This window comes from Castor canadensis, chromosome 13 (genome assembly GCF_047511655.1).
Source record: "Castor canadensis chromosome 13, mCasCan1.hap1v2, whole genome shotgun sequence".
Lineage (NCBI taxonomy): Eukaryota > Metazoa > Chordata > Mammalia > Rodentia > Castoridae > Castor > Castor canadensis.
In genome coordinates this window covers 115,724,086-115,751,511 of record NC_133398.1, presented here as the reverse complement: position 1 = coordinate 115,751,511, position 27,426 = coordinate 115,724,086, and the positions used below count along the sequence as shown (strand labels likewise).

General features: G+C 44.4%; 1 protein-coding gene across 3 annotated transcripts; it reads right to left on the bottom strand.

Annotated features, from left to right (window-relative positions):
* Window positions 1-1,417: 1,417 nt before the first annotated feature.
* Window positions 1,418-19,897, bottom strand: LOC141415572 (uncharacterized). Of its 3 annotated transcripts, XM_074052475.1 has the most exons (15): window positions 19,632-19,897; window positions 17,748-17,855; window positions 17,347-17,528; window positions 16,912-17,099; window positions 13,557-13,749; window positions 11,938-12,125; window positions 11,433-11,668; window positions 8,200-8,393; window positions 6,569-6,762; window positions 6,100-6,278; window positions 3,648-3,841; window positions 3,003-3,083; window positions 2,208-2,401; window positions 1,750-1,955; window positions 1,418-1,662 (listed from the first exon to the last, which is right to left on the bottom strand). In XM_074052475.1, the coding sequence occupies exons 5-12, from the start codon at window positions 13,577-13,579 to the stop codon at window positions 3,023-3,025; spliced, it is 1,269 nt and encodes a 422-aa protein (XP_073908576.1). In that variant the 5' UTR covers window positions 13,580-13,749; window positions 16,912-17,099; window positions 17,347-17,528; window positions 17,748-17,855; window positions 19,632-19,897; the 3' UTR covers window positions 1,418-1,662; window positions 1,750-1,955; window positions 2,208-2,401; window positions 3,003-3,022. The 3 variants fall into 3 exon arrangements, with proteins under 3 accessions (XP_073908576.1, XP_073908574.1, XP_073908575.1); XM_074052473.1 differs by lacking the exons at window positions 16,912-17,099; window positions 17,347-17,528; window positions 17,748-17,855; window positions 19,632-19,897 and adding an exon at window positions 12,944-12,988 and having other exon boundaries at window positions 13,557-13,600; XM_074052474.1 differs by lacking the exons at window positions 13,557-13,749; window positions 16,912-17,099; window positions 17,347-17,528; window positions 17,748-17,855; window positions 19,632-19,897 and adding an exon at window positions 13,369-13,547.
* Window positions 19,898-27,426: the final 7,529 nt, after the last annotated feature.

Here is a 27,426-nt window from a genome sequence, read left to right as displayed (position 1 = left end):
CTTCTTCACAACTTAAAGTCCATCAACCCTTCCACTTGACTCCCTTGTTTGATGCCTCTGTAAAACTTTTGTGTTTTCCTGCAGAAATGAAAGTTCTCACTATTGCAATAGTCGGAATAAAATTAACTTCTGCATTCTCCAATTTATATTTTATACCATGACTTAAGATTGCACTTCATTTTAAAACTCCCCTTTACTCAAGCCAAATAAAAACACAGTCTCTTTTGTTCGTTCCCTGACAGATATCTCAGGACTTAAAGGGAAGAATAATTTCTGGCCTTATGTATCGAAATCCTGATCATTTGTAATGAAGCATGGATTTGATTTTGTATATTTTTAGCTAGTGTCCTGATTTTTGCTGCTAGTTCCTTGTGTTGTGATTTATATATATATTCCACCACTGCAAATTTCATTCAATGATTTAACAACTTTTGTGACTTTTATATAGAAATACATTCTTTCTAGAGATCTTCTCCTCACTGTAAGAGCTATAAGAAAATTGGGTTTGTGAGTCTCCTTTATTTGTGTGTTTTGAGATCAAAATCACTAAAAATGCCACCCTCCTAAGAGGAGAAAAGGGTTTTTAAATTTGGATTTACTCTTAACTGAGGGATAAAAGGGATAAATTTGGTACTAAAATTAAAATATCTCTGTCTTTGTGTTTGTCGGTGTATAATTCAAAGAAGTTCTGAGCATTATAGTTTCCATACTATTTTCCTATATCCAAATGGTATTACCAAATTAGATTCTAAAGTTTCATTGGAATAGACTTAGGGATTAGTCTTAGGGATATTAATAGCCAAACAGGTTGCTGTCCAGGAACTGTGACTCCCACAAATGACAAATGCAACCCATTGGTTTATAAACTCTGACATCAAGGTCATCCCAGTATGACTCGAAAGTCCTTTCCTCTCTCAGGGACCCAGTATGACTCAAAAGTCCTTTCCTCTCTCAGGGAGCAGTCCATTTGTCACTCATGCTCACACACTCCTGGACCTGGTGAACACAGCATCCATCTCTTTCACACAAAGCCCTGCACTCTAAATACCATGTTATACTCACAAAAGGGATGGGTCAGCCATCTCCAGCCTCAATCAAATGCCTGAGGTCATAGCATAGGAGGTAAATATATGCATAGATGCACCTCTACCCCATCCGTGACTCTGCACAGTAACTGGAGGGAGCACACATCTACAGTCCAAAGGTTGACCTGAAGTTTTGCATTAAGAAAATGGCCCTCTTCAGGTTGAATTGAAGGGGAAAATGGCTTTTAGCCAGGAGATGCCAGGTGTGTGCAGAACCAGCCTAAAGGACACTTGCTACCACCCTCCCCTGCAGACCCATTCACAGCATCTGTCAGCATGAAGTGCTATGCTACTAGGTCTGAAGGAAATGCCATGAAGTTTGGCATCTAATGTCAAAGAGTAAAGAAAATTATGTTTATTTATGTCAAATAATGTTGTCAATTAGTTACAATAATGTAAATAATCAATATGTAAATAATGTAAATATCATATGAACAGTAATTTTCATAGACTCATTTTTATATCACAAAAAGAATAAAACAAACTAAGAAAAAAGGAAGTAAAGCTCCTCTTCCATTGGCTCATCCTCTTTGGAAATAAGGCCAGGGCAGGAAGGATCCTCTGATGGGAAAAATGCCTGTGAACCAAAGAAAGCCACATTTGAACAGAACAGGTGAGAACCGACACCATCCTGGCCTGCACAGCCACTCCCACCACTCATTACCATGAAGTGCTCTTCATGGTCCTCAGATATGGTAAGGAGCTGCGTGTCATCACTGATCATCTCCAGCTCCATGTCCTCAGGTATAGGGCTGGGAGAACTTATTGTTGGTCCTGGCATAGGATTTGGTTCAAATCTTTGGGCCTCTGAGGGAGATGGATCAGGCTCTGCATTGGGTTGAAGCGTCAGCAATTGAGCAGTTAAAAGCCCTGCAGGAGGAGAGAAGATCCTCATATGAACGCCTTGTCCTCATGCTTTCAAAAATCAGAAAAGGCCAAGGTTGCCAGAGAAGCCAGAGCCCTGACTGCAGAGAAGAACACAGCCTAGACTGTGGTCCAAGTGCTGTGGAGTCACAGGCTCCTCATTCCTCCTTGCCCACCTCATAAAATGGAAGGTCCACACGGTGGGGCCCTGCACAGACCACTCCTCATGTGCCCAGCATGCAAACCCAGGCTCCTCACCTTCATAGGCTGTTTCACTGGGCTCCAGAAACTCCCACTGAAACAAGAGATGTTGGGCCAGGTGCATCTCCTCTGAACCAGGCATATGGAGGTTCAAGTACGCTACCATCAATTTGAGGCAGGGAAACTCACTAGGTTCATAGAAATCCTCCCAGTACATGTTAAGCCACGTGTGAAGGATGTAGGTGAGTGCCCTGGAAGCACATAGAAGGGCAACAGAATCAGAAACTGGTCTTCCTTTCCCTGCACTGCCAGAGTGAATTTGTTGGACCTGGCATCCTGTGCCCATCCCTGTCTATACAGAGGACAGAACAACCAGACCAAACCTTTGTCTGTGCAGGAAGTGGCAGGGAAGGAAAAGAATAGGGAGATGCTGGGAGCCACCATGGGACAGTGCCAAGGCTAAATGGTCTGAGCACATCTCCCCTGTTCAGGGAATCTCTATATGCTGCTCTGTGTGTCTCTGTGATGTCAAATCCACTAAGGCATGTTCACCTGCTTGGCTTCCACAGGGCCCTGGTGTCCCTCATATATTGTGGTTCTAGCTGTGTCATTTCCCTAAGCAATATGTGTTGGCTGTCTGCCAATTACACTATTCAATTGACATGCTGACTGTGAGCACTCCAGGAATCTCAGTACTGGTGTCTCTCCAATAGAGAATCCACTAGATTCTCCACTAGAGAATCTCTCCAGACAATTTGGGGCCCAGTGTGTGCCTTGTCCTATCCAAAGCATCCCCTAAAAGTACACAGTCCTGGCACAGGTGCCCACCCTCTTTACCCAACAGCAGCTTACTTTTTCAGCTTGTTCTCTGGTCAATCAGCCTCATGCGAATCACACCATGCAGACTCACAGAAGCTGTCAACACTACTGAACCTGCGATGAAACATAGCATTACTGAGTAATTTTCCAAAGGAATGGAGCTCAGGACGTCAGGGATCTGCCTGCTTTTTGACTGACATATACTACATTCCTGGAAACCTGCCAACACGTACCAGGTGCCTCATGTTACATTGTGCAAGGAATGAAACCACCTGGCTCATTCCCAGATAACTTCCTCGGCCTGTGTTCCTCAGAACCCGAGAGCTGCCAATCTGCTTAAGACAGGTCAGATAGTACTCCATAGACTGGGGATTTTCTTTGAAAACTGGGAAGACTGATTGCTGAGGCCAAGAGTGAGTGAGGTCCAAGGTAGCATGATTCTCCCAGGAGGACTGGGGATGCACAGAGCAGCCACAGCCCTGGCTAGCTGCCTACACAACATCAGGCTCAAGACAACTGCTTCTATGGCTCATCCCTGTAGGCAATGGCAACACCTCATGAGGGTGTTCTATTGGGCACACTAGTGTCTACAATCAACCTGGGACAAGAGCAGGACACTGCATGGCCAAATCACAGCCAGGAGTGAGGGACTCCAGTGGGTAAGGAAACAGTGCTCACCATGTGAAGAGAACATAGAGAACATGCTCTGCAGTAGTGAACTGGCCATAGATGCCAAGAAAGTGGTTGAAAAATATGATGTCCCCAAGGAACATGGCAATCCAAAGTTGCTCCAATAAGTTCTCCAGGGAGCCAACCGTGTGTATTCCATTGCTCCCGGAATCCTCTTGTATGGACACGGGTGCATTTTCAATCTGGATGGGTATAATGAGGTGATATTCAAATATCAAACAAGAAACGCTATTTGCCTTCAGAGTGTAGAGAAAAATGTCCCAAACATATAGACACACACTCACACACACAAATTGGCAGGGATCTCTTGCTTTAAACAAGGTTCAGTATGGTCTGAAGGTTCCTTGACACCTATTCTGGTAATCACTGTGTCACCTTGGTGATCATGTGGCTTCATGGGACTGTAGTGACCCAACATCTGCCAATTTGTACTAGGCATCACTTGGGGAGGTCATGGGGAATGAGACTGTGGAAGTTGGGAGACACCAAGAGAACACTCTGCTCCCTGAAGATTCTCCAGATCAGTGGGTTTGCTGAGGTTGCTCTGGAATGTAGATGCCTGGTCCCCTGGATCTACAAAGTTATTGGTCCGCAGTGCTATAAGAGGCTTATTCTCTGAAGTTATACTCTACCCACTCACTGCCCTCACACAAAACCTCCCCAAGGTGTACTGATATGCTGACCCCCTGGGGTGCCCAGTTCATGTGGAAAACCAGACACAGTCACAACCACATGCTACACCACATCAGCCCCAGGAAGATCTGGACAGCCCATTTTCCTACTCTGAGGAGACAGAGCTGCGTTTACACATGGACCCTCATTTAAGCAGGTGTGTGACTATGGCCAGGTATTGTATATTTCCTGTCCTTGGCACTGTCCCCATGTGCTAACTGTAGATGATGGTGGTGTTGGATGCCTAGAAAGTCCTTGCTTCTACATATCCCAGCGTGGCTGTATTTACTGTGACTCTTAGAGATATGTGGAACAGGTAGCTAATGCACCATCACAGAGAAGGAACAATTGGAGTAAGTTGAAAGACAAAGAATATAACGCAGGCCAAGTTGTGGTGATGCCCTCCTGTAATTTCCATACGTTGGAGGCTAATGGAACTGAATGTTGTCTTCCAGGACAGCCAGGGCCACACACCCAGAATGTGTCATTCATTCAACTATAAAAATGACACAGGATTCAAACCAAGCCTGAGTTCCACAATGGAATTGAGAAAAAATGACAAGTGCATGTGTATATGTGTGCCTGTGTGAGTGTGTGTGTGTATGGGTGTAGCAGGGGTGTTGGTTAGGACCAGGGCTGAGTCTGCATTGTGGGGAATCTGGTAGCACAGTGCCATTTCTATCATCCTCCTGGTACCAGATTCATGGGTGGGCACTTGTATTCTGACAAATCTCTCCCTTATTAAAGGACTCCTCAGAGTATCAAGTCACTCAGGATGGATAACTCCACAAATCAGGGCCCGCTTTTCATATCCATGCCAACTAAGCTATACCCACAACCACACAATGGAGGGTGGACTTTTGTACAGGGGAATGAGTGTCCTGCTCCCTGAACGACACAGCAGGATGAAATGCATGGGGTCCTCATCACTGAGGTGTAAGAGGGTGAGACAGGAGGACAAAGCAGAAGCCACAGAAGACAGAGAGAGATTGACTTTTCACACCATGATGATTGTGATCCACTCAGTACTGGATTCAATGGTGTATGTGCCTTGTCTGACATTCAGATCTCAGCTTCTTCTGAGAAGGCTGTGAGGAGCCACTGATTTTTACTACTCCGTGGAGTTCACCACCAAGGTGTGCCCCTGCCTTTGCCCAGCCCCTCCCATCCATGCATGATGCAGAGAAACTGAGTTGACAGTATGTGTGTGGGATATGGCTACATGGATTCAGGTTCCATTACCATGGCTGTCCTCCCTCTATTCACTAAAGTGACTTGGTGCCAAACAGGGCTTAAGGTCAAAGAAGCTCTTTAGAAGCTGTGGGTATCTCTAGTGACACACCATTATGAGTCCTACTTCTTCCTTCCTGTCTCAGTGTGCTGTCCACCTTGTGTCCATGCTCAAAGCTGCCTGGGCCTGGAGAACCCAGCACCGTGCTTTACCCTTTCACACAAACCCCTAGACTTTAACCTCCTATCTACTTAACACACTGAGTGGGGGTCAGTCAATTCAGACCTAACCCAAAGTCGTGAGGTCCTGGCACAGAAGACAAATGTATGCTTGGCTGCCCCTCTGTGCAATCTCCGAGTGCATACAGCCAGTTGTGGTGGCCTATCTCCACTGTTCAAATGGAGAACTCAGGTCTTTGGTTAAAGATCAGCTCTTTCCATAGTGATCCTGGTTATTAAAATGACCAGGGAATGCCAGGTCTGGACAGAGGAGGTCTGAAAGACACCTGTGAACACTCCTCCCGGCACCACCACTCACATCATCCACTACCAGGAAGTGCTCTTGCACCAGGTCTTGAGGCATGGCAATGAACTTAGTGTCCTCATCGATCCACTCCACATCCATGTCTTCAGCCATAGGCCCAGGAGAATTTGTTGTTGGTCCTGGCATAGGATTTGGCTCAAATCCTTGGGCCTCTGAAGGAGGTGGCTCAGGCTCTGCATTTGGTTGGGGAACCATCACGAGACCTGTTAATGTAGCTGCAGGAGACAAATCTCCAGAAGACCACCTTGGCCTGATGTTTTTGAACATCAGAGATAACCCCAGGCTGCCGGAGGAGCCAGAGCCCTGGCCCCACAACAGGAAACCTTCCTAGACTGTGGTCCCAGTGCTGCGGGGTTGTGGGTCCCTCATTCCACTTTGCCCAACTCCAGAAATAGAAGGTCCACAAGGTGGGGCCTACATAGACCACTCCTCATGTGCTAATGATGCATGCCACGCTCCTCACCTTCATATATGGCCCCACTGGGCACCCGGTACTCCCAGTGAACCAGGAAAAGTTGGGCCTCGCACTCCTCATGTATTCCAGACATTTGTAACTGCATGTATGTTGTGGTCAGTGTGAGGCAGGGAAACTTGGCAGAATTGTCAAAATTCTCCCAGTACTGGTAGAGCCATCTGCCAAGGATGGAGCTGATATCCCTGGATGCAGAGAGTAGGGCAGAAGAATGACAGAACTCACCTTGACTTTCTTTGTCCTTTTCCACCAGACTTGGAAGTGCTAGGATCCTGTGCCTGCTACCATCTTATCCAAAGGACAAGAAAAAGCAGACCAAATGTTTTGTCTGTCCAAGCAGTGGCAGGACAGGCACAGGGGCAGAAAGCCTGCATGGGGGGGGGAGGTAGAAGCTAAATGGCTTGAATCATCTTCCCTGATCAGGGATTCTCCACATACTGCTGTGTGTGCGCCTTGGCCTCCCTTGCCTCTGGGATGTCAACTCCACTAGGGCATGTCCTCTTCCTTGGCTTCTCTATGGGGCTAGTTTCTCTCACTTTGTGGTTCCAGCTGGTTCATCTCCATAAGCAATGCGTGTCAGCTGTCTGAGAGAACACTATTCCATTGCTGTGCAAGTTTCCCTCAGAGCACTTACAGTGCAGCTGGGGAACAGCTGACTCTCCACTAGTGATGAGGCCACCCTCACAGATTCTCTGGGGCCTGATGGGCAACAGGGTAGGCAAGCCCCAGGAGGATAGGCTGTATTGTGTATGATGGACTCTCAAAGGTGCCTTTTGCTGAGGCCCAAGCAGCCACTCCACACTCAGGTGCTCAGGACACAACCACAGCTCTCGTGGAGTCTTTTCAACTCAGGTGCCCCCCAACCTCAGACTTCTATTTGGAAGCAGGAGAGTTTGGGCACCCAGAGTGTGCCTAGTGCTACCCAAATGCAGCCCCTAAATGTCCCTATGGAGACTGGTACACATCCTCTTTACCCAATAGCTGGTCACTTTTTCAGTTTGTCCTCTGGTCTTTTTTCCTCATTGGAGTCATACCTTGTGGAGTCAATGCAGCTGTCACATCTACCGTGACACCTAGTGTTACCTGGTAACTTCCCACAAGAATGGAGCCCAGGAAATCCTTGACTTGCCTGCTCTTTTACTAAAATATGCTATGTGCCTGGAATCCTGCCCAAACACAGTAAAGCCTCATGTTGTATTTCAGAAATGAATGAAGCCACCTGGGTCTTTCCCAGCTAGTTTGCTGGGCCTGTTTTCCTGCATCCCCAAGAGCTCCCTGGACTGTGATATGACAGTGTTTGCTCCACAGAATAGAGAACTTCCTTTAAAAATGGGGAGGTGCTTTGCCAGGGCCAAGGGTAAGTGAAGACCAAGGTAGAATGATTCTCCTGGAGAAACTCTGGGCACACAGAAGAGCCAAAGTCCTTGTTAGCTGAATACACAACATCAGACCCAACACAAGAGCTTCTGTGGCACATATCTCTGGATCCTGGAAACACCTCCTAAGAGGGTTCTTCTGAACCCACCAGTCTCCACAATCAAATGGGGAAAAGAGAAGCATGGTAGCTGGGCAAGTCACACCCAGGAGTTTGGGATTCCTCTGGGTGTTGAAGTATTGCTCACCATGTATAAAGAATATCCAGCACATGCTCAGTGGTAGTAAAACATCCATAAATCCCCTGGATGTGGTAAACAAAAACAGTGTTTCCACAGAGCAGGGCAGTCCAAATCTGGTCTGTGAAATTCCCCAGGTTGTGTGCCTCAGGAATTTCATTATGGCAGGACTCTTCTTGGAGAGACACTGGTGGAGTTTCAATCTAGGTGGGGACAAATGACAATAAATTCAAACACAAAAGCAGTATCAAACAGCAAAAGGAGAGTGCACTGAGAAAATACCCAAAGATTTTCCACAAACACACACACACTGATAGGGATCTGTTGCTTTAGGTGGGGGATCAGATTCTACTAGATGTCCCTTGCCAGCTCTTCTGGCCATCCCTGGGTCACCTTTGGTGGCACCTGCAAAAATCAAGAGGCATCATGGGCTTGGGGAGAACGAGAGTCTCAACACTGGGATTAGGCCTCCTTTTGGGTGCTCCTGGGTACAGAGTATGTACAAATTAGGAGACACCAATTGTATCCCCTTCTCCCTGGAGGTTCTCTAGAGCAATGAGTTTGCTGAGTTACTCTGGAATGTAGATGCCTTGTCCCCTGTGTTCTACAATGTGACTAGTCCTGAGTGGTGTAAGAGGTTTATTCTCTGAAGTTTTACTCTACTGAGTGTCTGTCCTTAGACCAAATAGCCCCAAGATCTACCAGTATACTGCTGCACCTGCCTACCCTGTCCACACGATAACACCCACACACTACACCATGTCCGCCATGAGCAGATCTAGTCAGCCCATTTTGTAATTTTGAGGGGAAAGAGCTCGGTTTATACCTGGACCCTCATTTAAGCAGGTGCCTCTCTATGGCCAGGTATTGCATATTTACTGTCCTTGGCACTGTCCCCATGTGCTTGCTGTGGATAATCCTGGTGTCAGCTACCAAGAAAGTCCTTGCTTTTATACATTCCAGGGTGACTGTATTCCCTTGACTCTTAGGGACAAGTGGAAAAGGAAGCTAATGCACAATCACAGAGAAGGAACAATAGAAGTAAGTTGAAAAACAAAGAATATAATGCAGACTGGGTTGTGCTGATGCCCACCTGTAATTTCCATGCTTTGGAGGCTAATAGAAGTGAATGTTGTTTTCAAGGACAGCCAGGACCACACACCCAGAATGTGTCATTCATTCAACTACAAAAATGACACAGGACTCAAACCAAGCCTAAGTTCCACAATGGAATTGAGATAAAATGATAAGTACATGTATCAGTCTATCTATCTATCTCTGTGTATTTATACATATTATAATATATATGTATATAATGTCAAAACACCTCAATTGAACATGAACATTCACACAAACATTCATATCGCTGGCTATGGATGCAGGTGTTTGGACAGGAGATGGACTCCATGCCTGTTACTTGAAGACCTTCAAGGACTGGGGAGGCCTGAGAACTTCACTGATGGTCAGAGCAGGTCCTGAGATTGGACAAGGTCCTCCAGGAGTGTTGTTCAGGACCAGCACTGAACCTGCATTGTCGGAGTTAGATAGCACAAAGTGCCCTTTCTATCATCCTCCTTGTGCTAGATTCACTGCTATGGCACTGACACTCTGACAAATCTCTCCCTTGTTCAGGGACACTTCAGAGAGTATCAAGTCACTCAAAATGGCTAACTCCACAAAACAGGGCCCTCTTTTCATATCCATTCCAAATAATCAATACCCAGGGCCAACAATGGAGGGTGCACTTTTGTACAGGTGAAGGAGTGTCCTGCTCACAGCAGAAAGAACTGCAGGCAATTGCAGAAAGGCCTGGAGTGAGAATTGGGACCAGGCAGTGCTCTGTCTGATTGCATGTCTGTTTTCCCTCTGTGGGAGAACCATGCTGCCTCTACTTCCTCATATCCTCTCAGAGGAGGTGACAGGCCAGTGAAGGAATGAGCATCTGACTCTGGATTCCAAAGTCAGGACCCTGTCCTCTGTGATAGCATCAGTCTGCTGGACTTTACCCACAGGTAAATTTGGGTAGGATGACTTATGTTATGATACCAGGTGAGCCTGACAGAGGAGAATCTACTGAGTTAGTCCCTAAGGATACAGAATGATTATCCTTCCACTGGGAGAGAAAAATCGGTCTGTGTAAGCAGGTATCCACAGAATGTCCCTAGTCCAGGTCTTGCCAGTCATGACACGCTCATACCTGCTTCTCACTCTGACCAACTGTCAGCTCTGCAGCAGACAGGATTGTATTGAGAATTTTTGTAGTCAATGAAATGCCCACATTTGGCCCTTTCCTAGAAATGAAAGATTTCCCAAAATTTTCAACTAAAATCTCAGAGAGCTTTGATGCCCCTAGAGAGATCAACCTTCACTGGGTGAATCCTCATCACTGAGATGAAGACAGTAAGACAGGTGGACAAAGCAGAATCCACAGAAGAAGAGATGGGGATTGACCTGTCACACCATTCTCATTGTGATCCAGGCAGTCCTGGATTCTATGGTGTATGTTTCTGGCATTCAGCTCTCTGAGCAGGCTGTGAGGGGTAATTGGTATTTATTAATCCAAGGAGGTTTGTCACCAAAGAGGGACCTGTTCTACCCAGCCCCTTCCTTTCATCAAAGATTCAGAGATGCTGAGTTGACACCATCTGTGTGGGATATGACTTCCTGTATATGGATTCCACTGTCCTTACTCTCTTCCTCCTGGAGGCGAAACTGACCTTGTGTCAAAGAGAGCTCAAGGTCAAGGATGCTGTTGAGGAACTGTGGGTCCCTGCGGTGCACCTGGACCTATAAACTCTGACCTCAAGGTTTTCCCACTATGACTCTAAATCACCTTTTCCTGTCTCAGGGTGGTGTCCAGCTCTTGGTCTGGCTCATACACTCCTAGTCTGGTGAATTGAGCAACCCTAACTTTTAACACAAACCTGCAGAGTATAACCTCCATGTTCTGCTCAAAGAGTGTGGGGTCAGCCCCTCAGCACTCACCTAAATGCTGAGGTTCTAGCACATGGACAAATGAAGTCCTTTCTGCTGTACCTTTCTCCACCCTGATTCTATTACTGCAGAAGGCCAAATTTCAGGCACTGAAGGGGGAAAATGAGGTCTGGTTAAGAAAATGGCCATGTTCATGTAGATCTAAGAATCTGAATGGGGAAAAATGGCTCTGAGCCATGGAATACCAGGTCTGGACAGAGGAAGTCAGAAGGACACCTGCCACCACCCTGCCCTGCAGAGCCACTCACAGATTCCATCAGGATGAAGTGATCAACAAGGTCATGAGGGGAATCCAATATAGAAGGGTTCTCCCTGATCAGGTCAAGCTCCATGTCCAAGAATTGAGGCCTTAAAGGCTCTCCAAATGGACCAGTCTTATATTCTGGCATCTCCACAGGAGGCAGCTCCACCTCTGGTGCTCCTGAGGAATTTGGTTCAGGCTCTGGATTTGGTTGTAATGCCAAAATTGGAGCTGTAGCTAGATCTGCAAGAGGTGATAAGAAACCCACATGACCACCTTGCCCTTATTCTTTGGAAATTCAGAGATGATCTCTCTCAGCTTCCCTGAGAAGTCAGAGCCTGGAACCCACAGCAGGACATCCTCCCAGACTGTGGTTCAATCCCTGTAGTGTCCAAAGCTCATCCTTACTCCTGCTCCAGTGCTAGACTAGGAATATACACAAGGTAGGGTTGTGTGCACACATCCCTCTTCATGTGCTCTCTGTCCCCTGTCCCCAGGCTCCTCACTTTTACCTTCCATCTCACTGGGCTGCATGTCCTCCCAGTGGTCCAGCAGAAGGAATGTTTGGACCTCCACTTCTGAGCCTGGCATATAAATCCCCAGGTAATTAAGTAATAACTTCAGGCACGGGAAGTGTGGTGGTTCATGGAAATCCTGAGAGAAATAATCCAGCCAGGTGCCAAAGATTGATGACAAGACCCTGGAAGCAGATGGAAGGGCAATTCAATCACAGGCCTGGCCTTCCCTTTCCCTTCCCTGCCACAGTGGATTAATGGGTGCATGGTTCCTGTGCCTACCCCTGCTTATCCAAAGTACTGCACACTCTAGACCATGATATTTGTCTGTCCAGGCCGTGGCAGTCAGGGTAAAAAAAAAAAACAGGAGTTGCAGGGATCCTCTATGAGAGGGAGCCCAAGCTAAGTGGTTTGAGCACTTCTTCCTTGTTCAAGGACTCTCCACACACAGCTCTATGTGTCTCTGGGGCCTCTTTCCTCATGTCAACTACACTAGGGCTTGTACTCCTGCCTGGAATACACACGGCTCTGGGAGCCCTCACATTGCAGTTCCAGCTGCCTCAATACCCTGAAGACCATGGGCGTGGTCTATCTACCCATAACACTTTTCTCCTGATTGGCAAAGCCTGCTTCTGAGCATGCATTGGGTCCCTGGGTATCAGCTAATTTCCCACTATGAAGTGAGGACATCAATCCATTTCTGTGGCCCTGAGGGGCAACATGGTGGGCAACTACCACAGGGATGGGATGTGTTTTGGATGATGGATTAACACAGGGTCCTGCTCTGAGGTCCTAACACCTCATCTAGCAATCAAGTGCTCAGAATGACACCCACAGCTCTTTTGGCTTCCTTGTATTCAGGTGAAGCTCTAGACCTGAGCCCTGCAGTTGGAATCACAAGTGTTTTGGATCACAGGGTGTGTCTAATCCTAACCAAACTCAGCCTACACATGTCCCCACTCTTTAGACAGATGCACACCCACTGGCCCCAACATCTGCTTACTTTTTCAGTTCTTCCTCTGGCCTGTCATCTTCATTGGAGTCGAACCTAGAGAAGTCCATGAAAGTGTCACATCTACTGTACCTGTTATGACACCGAGTGTTCCTGGGTGACTTCCCAAGGGAATGGAGCCTAGGACATCAACAATTTGACTGTCCTTTTACAGTATTGTGCTATGTGGCTGGAAACACAATCCCATACAGTAGGTGCTTTGTGTATATTTGTGCAATGAATGAGGTCACCTAGCTCCTGTACAGATACCGCACTGGGTCTAGGTTCCTCAGAACCTGGAGCAGTCCCTGATGTGCTACAGGACATGGGAAACCTCCTTTTAAAAATAGACTGTTGGGGTGAGGACATGGTAAGTGAGGACCAAGTCAGAGAGATTCTCCAAGGAGGGGTCGGGACACCCAATGTAATCAACAGACCTGGTGGCGAACTCCACAGGAGCAGGCCTGGGAGAGGCATTTCTAGGGCTCATTCCTCTTGGTCCTTATGAAAGGGTTCTACTGAGCACTCCAGTCTCCACAATTAAACCAGAACAAAAGTAAGGCAGGGCATTGCCAAGTCTCAGCTAGGAATTGGCTTGTCCTTTGGGTATTGAAGTAGTGCTCACCAAGTGAAAAGCACATCCAGCATCTGCTCAGTGGTAGTGAAATATCTATAGCTGCCCAGAAATTGTGGATACAGGTGGTGTCCTCACATAAGGCAGAGTTCAATATTTCGGTCACCAAATTCTGCAGATTTCTTGCCTTGAGTTTCAGTTCACTGCAGGGCTCATCCAACATGGAGGCTGATGTATTTTCATTCTAGGTGGAGAAAAAGGAGGAACAATTTAAACACAAACAGTAGCAACTGGCAAAAAGCATTGCACTATAGTGAAGTGAAAATTGCCAAAAAGAATTTTTCACACACTCAGGTATATACACACCCACACCCACAGGCATACCAATAGTGATCTGTTGCTTTATGCGAGGGGACAGATTGGTCTGATGGCTGGCATCACCTATACTGTCAATGATTGTGTCACCTTTAGCATCCTCTGGGAAAAACCAAAGGATGTGTGTACGTGAGCTGATCCAGTGTCTCAAAATGTGGATGAGGCCTCTGTTCTGGCCTCTCCTGGAGCCTGACTATATACCAGTCAAGAGACACAAAGAGGACATCCTTCACTCTTTAGTGTCTCCAGAGAAATGAGCTAGCTGTAGTTGCTCTGCATTCTACTTGCTGGTCTTCAAAGTCTGCATTGTCTTTGGCTTTCAATGTTATAAGTAAGGTCATCTCTGAAGGTGTACTCCACTGAACCTCTGTCTCAGAGAAAACTTGCCCCAGGTCCACTGGTATTCTGACCCACCTGCCTGCCCAGACCATGTGGAAAGCTACACACAGCCACATTCCAATCCTCACCCACACTGTCCTCAGACATGCCTGGCTAGACAGTAACCCAAATTTGAAGTGATAGAGCAGGATTCATAAGTGGCCCCTCCTTCCAACCTTGGATGTTACCCTGGACAGGTCACTGTGGTTCTCACATCCTCCCCACTCTCCCCTTTTTCTCATTGAGCAGCCACCCTAGCATCTGCTAGCTAGGAAACCCTTGCTTTTACATGCCCATAGCTACCTGTGTTACTTGTGGCGCTCAGGGACAGTTGGAAGATGTAGCTAATGCACTAATATGGAGAAGGGACAATTAGAAGGGTAGATAAGGGAATCAACAAAAAAAAATGAAATGCAGGCATTGCAGTACACATCTTCAATTGCCATACTTTGGAGGTTCAGGGAAGAGCATCTCAAGTTCGAGGCTATACTGAGCCTCATAGGAAGATGCTGTCCCTCAAATGAATAAAAAACGAAACACAACTCTACACAAGCCTAAGTTCAATACTGGAATGAAGGGAAGATCACAGGTGTGTATATAGAAATGGATACATATGGACAAAATGGCTTATGCAAGCTCACATATTTACATGCACATTCACAGCCCTGTGTATCCCTGGAAGTGTTTGGGGGTATTCAGGACATTGCATGATATTTGAATATCTGGGAGGAATGTGGAGGTGTGGAGACCACCCTTATGATGGGAACTAGATCCTGGGTGGACAAGGAGTTCCAGGGTGTCTGTCAGGACTAGGGCTGATCGTGGCTTTGGGAGAGGCAGGTATCACAAGAAACCCTTCCTGTTATCCTTGTGGTACCAGATTCCCAGGCAGTGCACTTCCCACTCTGATGAACCTCTCCTCTGCTCAAGGCCACTTGAGAAAGCATCAAGGACACTGAGAATGGCTAACTTCACACAGTAATGCCATCCAAACAAAACTATATACAGACAGACAAATGAGGATGGGCTTTCATGAAGGTAAGTGAGAATACTGCTCCCAGTGCCACAAAGCAGAATGAACTGCAGGCAACAGTAAGAATGCACAGAAACAGCAAAGTGAACCAGGCAGCTGCTCTTATAGATTGTACGGCTGAGCTTGCCCTCTTTGTGCAACATGAACTGCCTCCACTTCCTCCTGCCCTCACAGAGGAGGTGACAACCCTAGAAAGGAGTGATGCTAGGACCCAGGATTCCAATATCAGGGCCCTGTCCTGAAGGAGAATCTCAGGCTGATGGATAGGACTACAGGTAGTCCTAGGTAGGATGCCCTGGGTTATGGTGCTGGGTCTGCCTGCCAAAGGAGGAGCTGTCGCAAATAGGTCCACCTATTTGCTTTCCCTCTCCTGAGAGAGCAACAAATGTTGCTATTTGCTTCCCTCTCCTGAGAGAGCAACAAATGTTGCTATCAGGAGGCTTCACCAGAGTGTAAGTGGCCCAGGTCATGCCAGTCCACATCTGCTTCCTCCCCTTGCCCAAATTTGGTCTCGAGAGAAGATTCTTTCTCTTCATCACATAGAATTCTACATATAATATTTATTATCAATAAATTCTTAATGCATGGCCCTCTCCTACAAACCAAATATTTTCTACAACTCTTGACTAAAAATTGGCATGAGCTTTATGTCCATCGACTGATCAGACATCACCCAGGAAGGCCTGGGTGATGTATAAGAGGATGAGAAATGATGACAAGGGCAAAGTCACAGAACACAGAGATGGAGGTTGATGTGTTATAACACACAGACCGTAGTCACCCAGTGAGTACTAGATTAGATGGTGTCATGTACCTGCCATTCAACACTCAACTCTTTCTGAGCACACTGTGAAGGGCCCTTGATCCAAGCTATTCTGAGGAGGTGTGTCACCCAGGAGGGCACCTGCCCTGCCCACACCCACCCTTGCATGGAAGGTGCTGTGAGGCCATGTTGGTGGTTGTGTGGGATATGGCTTCCTTGATTCAGGTTCCCCTTATCATTCCCATTCTCCTTGAAGCTAAAATGACCTGTCATGACTAGGTATCTTAAGGTCGCTGTCCCTGAACCTGGGGACCCTGTGATATGCTCTTCACATTCATGCTCCAAGACCTTACCACGGTGACTCTAAGTCATTCTTTCCTCCCTCAGGAAGCTGTCCAGCTTCTGCTCGTGCTCACAGCCTCTTGGGCACCCACTACCCAATCTATCCTTTCATGCAAACCTACAGGCTTAAACTCCCTCTCACTTTCACTAACGGAGTGAGGCCAATCATTGAGAATTCACTCAGAGTTCTGACACAGGTGATCAATCAGGGACTAGCCATCCTGTTCCATTCCTGAATCTACATAGTAACTGCGTTGGCCTTTGTGCAGTGGACAAAGTGGAGTTGAATTATCTATCGGGTCTAGAAAATGGCCCTGCTCATGTTGCTCCCTGGATTTCAATGGGAAAAATGTTCCTGCACCAGGGAATGCCAGATTGGGGCAGAAGGGTCACAGGGTCCCAAGAATGCCTGCCTCCACTATGACTGCACAACCACTTACATCAGTTAGCATTAATTGCCCTGCCACCAATTTGGGCTAGAATATCAAGAGTTGAGTTTTATACTTAATCAGCACCTTTTCTACGGTCACAGATGAAGGCCAGGTAGACTTGCATGATGGAACCGGCAGCATGGCCTGCTGGAGCACTGGAGTCTCTTCGGGAGCTGTCTCAAACTCCACAGCCTCTAAATGAGATAATTTGAGTTCCACATCCTCCAAAATAGGTTCTGAAGTTGGTTCCACACCTTGATGTGGTGATAGAACTGCAGGAAGAGATAAGATCCTGTAATTCTGCCTTGCCTTCCAAAGGCAGAGATTATGCTAGGTTTAGTTAGTTGGCTGACTCTGTAGGATGAGGCATTGGGCTACCACATACAGGGATGATCCTAATGAGTCCCAGAATCATCCTCCAGGAGTAATAACCTGAGCCACCTACTCTGAACAACAAACTGGGCCAGGAGCAGGATACTACATTGCTAAGTCACAGCAGTGGAAATTCTCTGGGCTCACCATTTGAACAGTCTGTTGAGCTCATGCTCTGTTGCAGTGAACCTTCGGTTGCTGCCCCTGGTTGTGGGGAGGAAGATGGGGTCCCAGAACAGCACAGAAGGCACCATTTTCTCCAAAATTTTTGCCCTGGAGAGTTTCTCCCTGTAGGCCTCACAGAGGAAGTTGGCTGGCACAAGTTCTTCCTGGTTTGGGGCCAAAGAGGGACAGTTCAAGCATGGAGACAGTAGCTCACTGGAAAAAGGACTTTGTCATAGAGTCAAGTGAAATAGGAGGATCAAATTTTCCTATACTCACAGACACACAGACACACACCCACAAGAGGAGGGATCTGTTGTGGTCTCTGGGAGATTAGAGTGGCTTGTGTGCCCCCCCTTCAACTGCCCTGTCCTGCCCTCTGTCACCTTTGGGGTCCTCTGGAAACATCTCCACTGGCATTGTGGTCAAGTACTGATGTAGTTTCTCCAGACAGAGGCTGGCCTCCAGGGTTGCTTCTCCTGGAATGTGAGCCTCTGCGCAATGGGAGACATCGAGAAAACATCCTTTACTCTATAAGGTTTAGAGAGATATGAGTTTGTTACAGTGGGTCAGGACAGTGGTTGCCTGGCCAACAGGGTTCTAAATTCTCTGGCCCATATCCAGGAAGTGAGGATATCTCTGAAGGTCTCCTCAACTGACACTTTGTCTTAGACAAGACATCTCCTAGGTTCACTATGCTGCTGAATGCTTCCTGGACTGCTCCATGTCACACCTACAACCACCCCACCACTGTCTCCAGATGGGTCTGAATGTGCCAGTGCCCAACTGGGAGGAAATCAAGTTAGGTTCACACCCAGTGCCTCTTTCCAACAAGGCATGTGATCTCAGACAGGTTATTCTGACTCTCATGACTTTCCTCCTTTCATTACTTGTACTTTTGAGATCATCCTAGTATTTGTCTCATAGAAAGGCCTCAGTTAGCCATGCCTATCTTACCTGCCTTAGCCTGGAACCCTCAGAGACAGCTGGCACCTGATGCACATGCACTAACAGAGATGGGACAATGACAAGAAGGAGAAGAACAATATAATGAGGACCAAGTGTGGTGGTCCCCACACTTAAGAGGCTAAGGGAAGAGCATTTAGAGTTAAAGGCTACCCTGGTCTCCATAACCAGTCCTCATCTCTTATAAAAATAAAACTGAAACACAACTCAACACAGACATGAATACCACAGTGCCAGATAGAGAAAATCACAACTGCAAGCATAGGGATGTGTATGTACAGACACACAAAGGCTTATTATGAACATCTACATTCACAGATAATCACATATGCTCTCACAGATATGCATGGCCATGTGTGTGAACACAGGCTCACAAGCAGACACACTGACACAAATGAGAATTCTGGCTCCCTGACTGCAAAAATGCAGCCAGTCCACAGGGTTGACTAACATCTGCTCTATACTTACATTCATTTGAAAAGCTGAAGCCAAGTCAGCCTTCCTGGACTTGTTTTATTCCTCTTTTTTGTACACATTTCCAAATGATAAAATCTACTGGTTGAAACTTGCTTTCTCGCCATCAAACATTGTCAGTTCTCAAAATTATGCCTGAATTCTGCCCTTCCTGAAGACAGCCTTTGAAGATGCTTCAGCCTGCACTGCCCATCCCCAGTCAGTAGGGCTATGTGTTATCATTCTGTCTGCCTCATCATCTTGTATTAAAACCTTAACCAAAGTTGTCTCCCTCCCCTCCCTGTCTTGTGTTTCAGCACTCCAATACAACTAACTTGCAGAGTCATCCAGCCAAAGCAGCCTCCGGAAGGCTATGGTCCTAGATGACTACAAGCTCAAGAGAAGGCCTGAGCATGGACACCCAACTGGGCTGCTTCCAAATTCCTGACCCACAGAAAAAGAGCAAAGTAGTATTTTTTCTTGTTTTACTATGCTAAATGTTAGAGAAATCTCTTACACAGCTTAGGAAACTTACAGATAACAGATGGCAGGCCCATATGCTAACTACTGGTGGCATCTGGCACTGTTCTGCAACCTCAGGGTCTTACACTGGGAGCCCAGGAGCATCGTGACACCTGCTCTACAAGAAAGTGCTTATGGCCTCAGCAACAACCCTACCACGTGCAGATGATGGGGTTGATACTTAACAAAACTGAAGTGATGAAATGTGCTAAGGGAGCTCTGCCTCATGGACTCCTCCTCAGCTCAGTCACTGCTAGAAGCTGGGGTGTGGGAATTGTTTCTCTCATAGAAGAAAGATCTTTGTTATCTCAACATGCTCCTTAATTTACCTGCATTTCCAGAATCTGAAATTCAAGTTGAAATGTAACCATGTGGCAACTTTCTGATAATCGGTGTCTCTGTAGAACATTCTTCACGTCTGTAAATTAGATAAACAAGCATTTTATATGCAAACAACAGATGTCTTCAGATATCCATTATTTTGTATGAATATCTACAACATATGTAGAAATATGAAAGTGTACATTAGCAATTGTATTTAAAAATCTGGAAGAAAGTATATCAAATTGATTAGCCTTACAAAATTGGATCAATATCAATTTATACTTTCTAGTGCTCAATTATACCAACATTCAAGGTAAACAGAAATAGACATAGAAAACCCTAGGTAAGTTTGAATCATGTTCACTGTTTGATGTTCTTTCTTTTCTGTTTCTCATCATTATCTTGTTCATGTATGGATTTGGCTTGACATGACTGTAGCCATCCTGGTTCATAACCACTATGGTGGTCCCAGAGTAACCCTAGTCAGTTTTTCCAACAATCACTATTAGACAAAACCACTAGAGACATTCATGGAGCTTTAAATAGGGATCCTGGCTCCCAGATGCACCTGACTCTCAATATTAAGATAAACTGAGAGCATTCCAGCCGGAATGAAGTCACACAGCACACTTCTCAACAGAAACATTAAAAGCAAGAAGAGCTTGGGGTGAGATATTCCGGGCACTGAATGAAAATAACTGCAACCTCAGGATACTCTACCCAGCAAAACTATCATTCAAAATAGATGGAGCTATAAAAGTCTTCCATGATAAGCAGAAACTAAAACAATATGTGACCACAAAGCCACCACTACAAAAGATTCTTCAAGGGCTTCTGCACACAGAAGGTGAAACCCAACATAACCATGAAAAGACAGGCAGCACCAAACTACAGGAAAAGAAAAAGCAAGAAAGTAGAGAGTAACCTCAACTTAGGTACACACAATCAAACCTTCAAATAACTAAATGACAGGAATCACCACATACCTATCAGTACTAACACTTAATGTTAACAGACTTAATTCACCCATCAAAAGGCACCATTTGAAGAACTGGATTAAAAAGGAAGGAAGATCCAACAATTTGCTGCTTACAGGAGACCCATCTCACCGACAGAAATAAGCATAGCCTCAGGATGAAAGGCTGGCCCCCCAAAACAGGCAGGAGTGGCAATACTTATCTCTGACAAAGTAGCCTTCAAACCTACATTGATCAAACGAGAAAAAGAAGGACATTCCATACTAATAAAAGGGGAAATAGACCAAAACGAAATAACAATTATCAACCTATATGCACCCACTGTCAATGCACCCAATGTCATCAAACATACCCTGAAGGACCTAAAAGCATACGTTAACTCCAACACAGTGGTTGTGGGAGACTTTAACACCACATTATCATCAACAGATAGGTCATCCAAACAAAAAAATCAATAAAGAAATCCTAGATGTAAAATATACCATAGATCACATGGACCTAGTTGATGTCTACAGAACATTTCATCCAACCTCTACACAACATAGATTCTTCTCAGCAGCCCAAAGAACCTTCTCCAAAATAGATCATATCCTAGGGCACAAAGCAGCCTCAGCAAATATAAGAAAATAGAAATTATACCATGCATTCTATCTCATCACAATGCAATAAAACTAGAACTCAACAACAAAAGTAAAGACAAAAAACATGCAAACAGCTGGAAACAGAATAACTCCCTGCTTAATGAACAATGGGTCATTGAGGAAATAAAGAGAGGAAATTTAAAAGTTCCTGGAAGTCAACGAAAATGAAAACACAACCTACTGGAACCTATGGGACACAGAAAAGGCAGTCCTGAGAGGAAAGTTTATAGCCCAAATCAAAGACCTAATGATACATCTCAAACTCCTAGAAAAACAAGAACAAGCAAATCCCAAAACAAATAGAAGGAGAGAAATAATAAAAATAAGAGCTGAAATCAATGAAATAGAAACCAAAAAAACCATGCAAAGAATTAATGAAACAAAAAGTTGGTTCTTTGAAAAATAAACAACATCGACAGACCCCTGGCAAACCTGACTAAAATGAGGAGAAAAAACCCAAATTAGTAGAATCAGGAATGCAAAAGGGGAGATGACAACAAACACCATCAAAGTCCAGGAAATCATCAGAGACTACTTCGAGAACCTATATTCAAGTAAATTCGAAAATCTTAAAGAAATGGACAGATTTCTAGATACTTACGATCATCCAAAACTGAACCAAGAGGATATTAATCACCTGAATAGATATATAACACAAAATGAAATTGAAGCAGCAATGAAGCGTCTCCCCAGAAAGAAAAGTCCAGGACCTGATGGATTCTCTGCTGAATTCTATCAGACCTTTAAAGAAGAACTGACACCAACCCTCCTTAAACTGTTCAACGAAATAGAAAGGGAAGGAAAACCGTCAAACACATTTTATGAAGCCAGTATTACACTTATCCCAAAACCAGGCAAAGACCTCCAAAAAGGAGAACTACAGGCCAATCTCCTTAATGAACATGATGCAAAAATCCTCAACAAAATAATGGCAAACCGAATTCAACAACACATCAAAAAGATCATTCACCAGGACCAAGTAGGTGTCATCCCAGGAATGCAAGGGTAGTTCAACATACGAAAATCAATAAATGTAATACAGCACATCAACAGAAGCAAAGACAAAAACCACTTGATCATCTCAATAGATGCAGAAAAAGCCTTTGATAAGATCCAACACCATTTCATGATAAAAGCTCTAAGAAAACTAGGACTAGTAGGAAAGTACTTCAACATTATAAAAGCTATATATGACAAATCTACAGCCAGCATTACTTAACGGAGAACAACTGAAACCATTCCCTCTAAAATCAGGAACCAGACAAGGATGCCCACTATCTCCACTCCTATTCAACATAGTACTGGAATTCCTAGCCAGAGCAATTAGGCAAGAAGAAGGAATAAAAGGAATACAAATAGGTAAAGAAACTGTCAAAATATCCCTATTTGCAGATGACATGATCCTATACCTTAAAGACCCAAAAAACTCTACTCAGAAGCTTCAAGACACCATCAATACATAGAGCAAGGTAGCAGGATATAAAATCAACATAGAAAAATCATTAGCATTTCTATACACTAATAATGAAAAAACTGAGCAAGAATATATGAAAACAATTCCATTTACAATAGCCTCAAAAAATCAAATAGCTAGGTGTAAACCTAACAAAACATGTGAACAACCTCTACAAGGAAAACTATAAACTTCTGAAGAAAGAGATTGAAGAAAAATACAGAAAGTGGAGAGATCTCCCATGCTCATGGATTGGTAGAATCAACATAGTAAAAATGTCTATACTCCCCAAAGTAATCTACACGTTTAATGCAATTCCCATCAAAACTCCAATGACATTCATAAAAGAGATTGAAAAAATCTACCATTAAATCTATATGGAAACACAAGAGGCCACGAATAGCCAAGGCAATACTCAGTCAAAAGAACAATGCTGGAGGTATCACAATACCTGACTTCAAACTATATTACAAAGCAATAACAATAAAAACTGCATGGTGTTGGCACAAAAACAGACATGAAGACCAGTGGAACAGAATAGAGGACCCAGATATGAAGCCACACAACTATAACCAACTTATCTTTGACAAAGGCGCTAAAAATATACGATGGAGAAAAGACAGCCTCTTCAACAAAAACTGCTGGGAAACTGGTTAGCAGTCTGCAAAAAACTGAAACTAGATCCATGTATATCACCCTATACCAATATTAATTCAAAATGGATCAAGGATCTTAATATCAGACCACAAACTCTAAAGCTGATACAGGAAAGAGTAGGAAATACTCTGAAATTAGTAGGTATAGGTGAGAACTTTCTCAATGGAACCCCAGCAGCACAGCAATTAAGAGACAGCAAAGATAAATGCGACTTCATAAAAAAAAAAAAACAAAAAAAAAAAGCTTCTGCTCAACAAAAGAAATGGTCTCTAAACTGAAAAGAACACCCACAGAGTGGGAGAAAATATTTGCCAGCTACACATCAGACAAAGGACTGATAACCAGAATATATAGAGAACTTAAAAAACTAAATTCTCCCAAAATTAATGAACCAATAAAGAAATGGGCAAGTGAACTAAACAGAACTTTCTCAAAAGAAGAAATTCAAATGGCCGAAAACACATGAAAAAATGCTCACCGTCTCTAGCAATAAAGGAAATGCAAATTAAAACCACACTAAGATTTCACACCTCACCCCTGTTAGAATAGCCATCATCAGCAACACCACCAACAACAGGTGTTGGCGAGGATGCGGGGAAAAAGGAACCCTCTTACACCGTTGGTGGGGATGTAGACTAGTACAACCACTCTGGAAAAAAATTTGGAGGCTACTTAAAAAGCTAGACATCGATCTACCATTTGATCCAGCAATACCACTCTTAGGGATATACCCAAAAGACTGTGACGCAGGTGACTCCAGAGGCACCTGCACACCCATGTTTACTGCGGCACTATTCACAATAGCCAAGTTATGGAAACAGCCAAGATGCCCCACCACTGACCAATGGATTAAGAAAATGTGGTATCTATACACAATGGAATTTTATGCAGCCATGAAGAAGAACGAAATGTTATCATTCGCTGGTAAATGGATGGAACTGGAGAACATCATTCTGAGTGAGGTTACCCTGGCCCAAAAGACCAAAAATCGTATGTTCTCCCTCATATGTGGACATTAGACCAAGGGCAAACACAACAATGGGATTACACTATGAGCACATGATAAAAGCGAGAGCACACAAGGGAGGGGTGAGGATAGGTAAGACACCTAAAAAAATTAGCTAACATTTGCTGCCCTTAACGCAGAGAAACTAAAGCAGATACCTTAAAGCAACTGAGGCCAATAGGAAAAGGGGAACAGGTACTAGAGAAAAGGGTAGATCAAAAAAGAATTAACCTAGAAGGTAACACCCACGCACAGGAAATCAATGTGAGTCAATGCCCTGTATAGCTATCCTTATCTCAACCAGCAAAAACCCTTGTTCCTTCCTATTATTGCTTATACTCTCTCTACAACAAAATTAGCAATAAGGGCAAAATAGTTTCTGCTGAGTATTGTGGGGGTGGGGGGAGAGGGAGGGGGTAGAGTGAGTGGTAAGGGAGGGGGTGGGGGCAGGGGGGAGAAATGACCCAAGCCTTGTATGCACATATGAATAATAAAAAAAAAAGACTGGCTTTTATCCTCTTAATAACATTACCACCATTACTACTCAGCCTACAAACATCTAAGTCTACAAAATTGTCCATATCTCTTCATGGTATCGAGAAAGTGGTAAAAGCCAATAAAGAACAAGGCTACAAAGAAAAACACAGCTTGGTGGATGACAGTTTCCTCAGGAATAATGTGAACATCAGCACAGAGGAGGAAATGGGGGGACTGAACTTCAGGGTGCTGAATGTTATATTTCCATCTGGGTATTTACACTCGATATACTAACTTCTCAATAAATTCCACTGTAAAATTTCAGAGATGATGCTCATCCTAAAAAAACTTGGCCACGGAACAAAACAGATTTCTGTATGTCTTTTTGTCACACAACTCCTGAGGAAAGAGACAGCTTTACGCATTCATAAAACTCAAAATGTGATAAGAGAGCAATTTCTGACACTAACTGTACAGGACAGCCAAGCGATGGACACCACAAATATGAAGGCATGGCACACACAAGTATATCCACAAACTTGAAGCTCCAGCTACAAAAGTCTCATCTCCTCTCTCCTCCAGCAGGAAGGGCAGCTGTGAGTGAAGGTACTGGCAAGAAGAAGTCGGCCCTGTTCCTCCAAGATCCTGATGAAATTTTTGTCAGCGTCCTGTTAAAAAAATGAAAAATTTAGTCATTAAAACATCCTGCGATACTTAGTAACAATGTAATTTCATTATTAAAATCTGACATTTTGTTTCGGATAGAAGACACAAATAACACATGTCATTTAAAAGTAATGTGTTGAGGCTGCTAGGGCCGTGACCCAGGGGGAGAGGACTGCCCAGCACGCCCAAGGCCCAGGGATCGATCCCCAGCTGCAGGTAAAAATATTGCTGCCCAAGGAAACCCAGAGTAAAAGCACAAAGATCCGTATTATAAAATGGTCACAGCAACTTTATCATAAAAAAACGGACAACTCTATAACGTGTAGCAAAAGATCTGCCTTGTAATCCTAGCTACTCAGGAAGCAGAGATAGGGAGGATTAGTTCAGTTAGCATGACCCTATCTCAAAAACACCCAACACAAAACAGATCTGTCTGCGTGCCTCAAGTGTTAGACTGCCTGCTTGCAAGGGTGAGGCCCTGAGTTCAAACCCCAGAACCACCAAAACATAAAAATAACATTAAGAAAGAATGCAGAAATTGTAGACCATTTGCTGTTTTATAAAAACACTGTATGGAAGGTGGTAAACAAACTCAAGGTTACCCACATCACATGGAGAATCTTTAAGACATGTTCAACACACAAGGTAAGGTACAGAGGAGCAGTGATTTTAAAAACATGCAGAATGTAAATTCTGAGATACTTATGTAGATAATGACAGTATACAAGTAGATGTGGGAATGAACACCAAATTCAACATGGGGATAACTTTCAGGATGTGACACAGGCCACAAATAAGCACATGAACATAGGTAAAACACAGAGGGCAGAGACCACAAGTGATACGGCTCAAGGGCTAACTCTACCAAACTCTGAGCATGGCTCTTCCTTCTACACAACTACTTCTGCTCACCATCCCTAAAGGATCCCAGCTGTCCCCCTCAACAGAGACTCCTGACCTAGGCCTATGCCACATACCAGCATGAAATAGCCAAAGATTCCCCATTTCAAAAAAGATTTCAGGGCCTCTAGTCATTTAAGTGACGTTAGCAACAGATAACGTGCAGTTAAGTGCTAGTGGTGGGCATATGCACAGAGAACCTAAAATGCATGATTCTTCAGAGTCACCTAGAGAAAAACACTTAAAAGGCCTCTGTTACGATCAAAGTAGCCCTCCGAGCTCATGGGATAATGCAAGATATTTTTGAGTAGAGAAAATACCACAAGACAAAGCCGGTTAAACCAGGCAGTAAGTACTAAGATATAAAAAGTGAGCTGGGCACCGGTGGCTTATGCCTAGCTACTCATGAGGTAGAGATCAGGAGGATCACAGTTTGAAGCCAGCCCAGGCAAACAGTTCTCAAGACCGTACCTTGAAAAAAACCCAATACAATCAGGGCTGGCATAGTGGCTCAAGTGGTAGAACACCTGTTTAATAAACATGAGGCTCTGAGTTCAAACCCTAGTCCCACCAAAAATAACCAAAACTCATACTGCAAAAGGCACATCAGAAATTCATTGGGGAGAAGCCTACAAGAATAATCTAAAAGAAGAAATACTACAGGTAGTCAATGAGAATTTTATAGAGATGATACTGGATATGGTCAACCAAAATGTACAGGAGACACTCAAGAAATTCCAAGCATTATATGCTTAGACTACACTAAACTGACAAAAAAATACCTTATTTTATTCAATGAATTATCTTTAACTACTTTAACTGTTTTTACAGTTTTTAAATTTTTTTACATAAAATGAACACATCATTCAGCTACACAAAAAATATTTTCTTTCTTTATATTTTTATTCCATAAGCCATTTTCTATTTTTAATTTTTTGGACCCTTTTGGTTAAAAACTAAGATGAAAGCAGACACATTAGCCTAGCCCAGTGTCAGGACCTCAATATCATTATCCTCCACCTC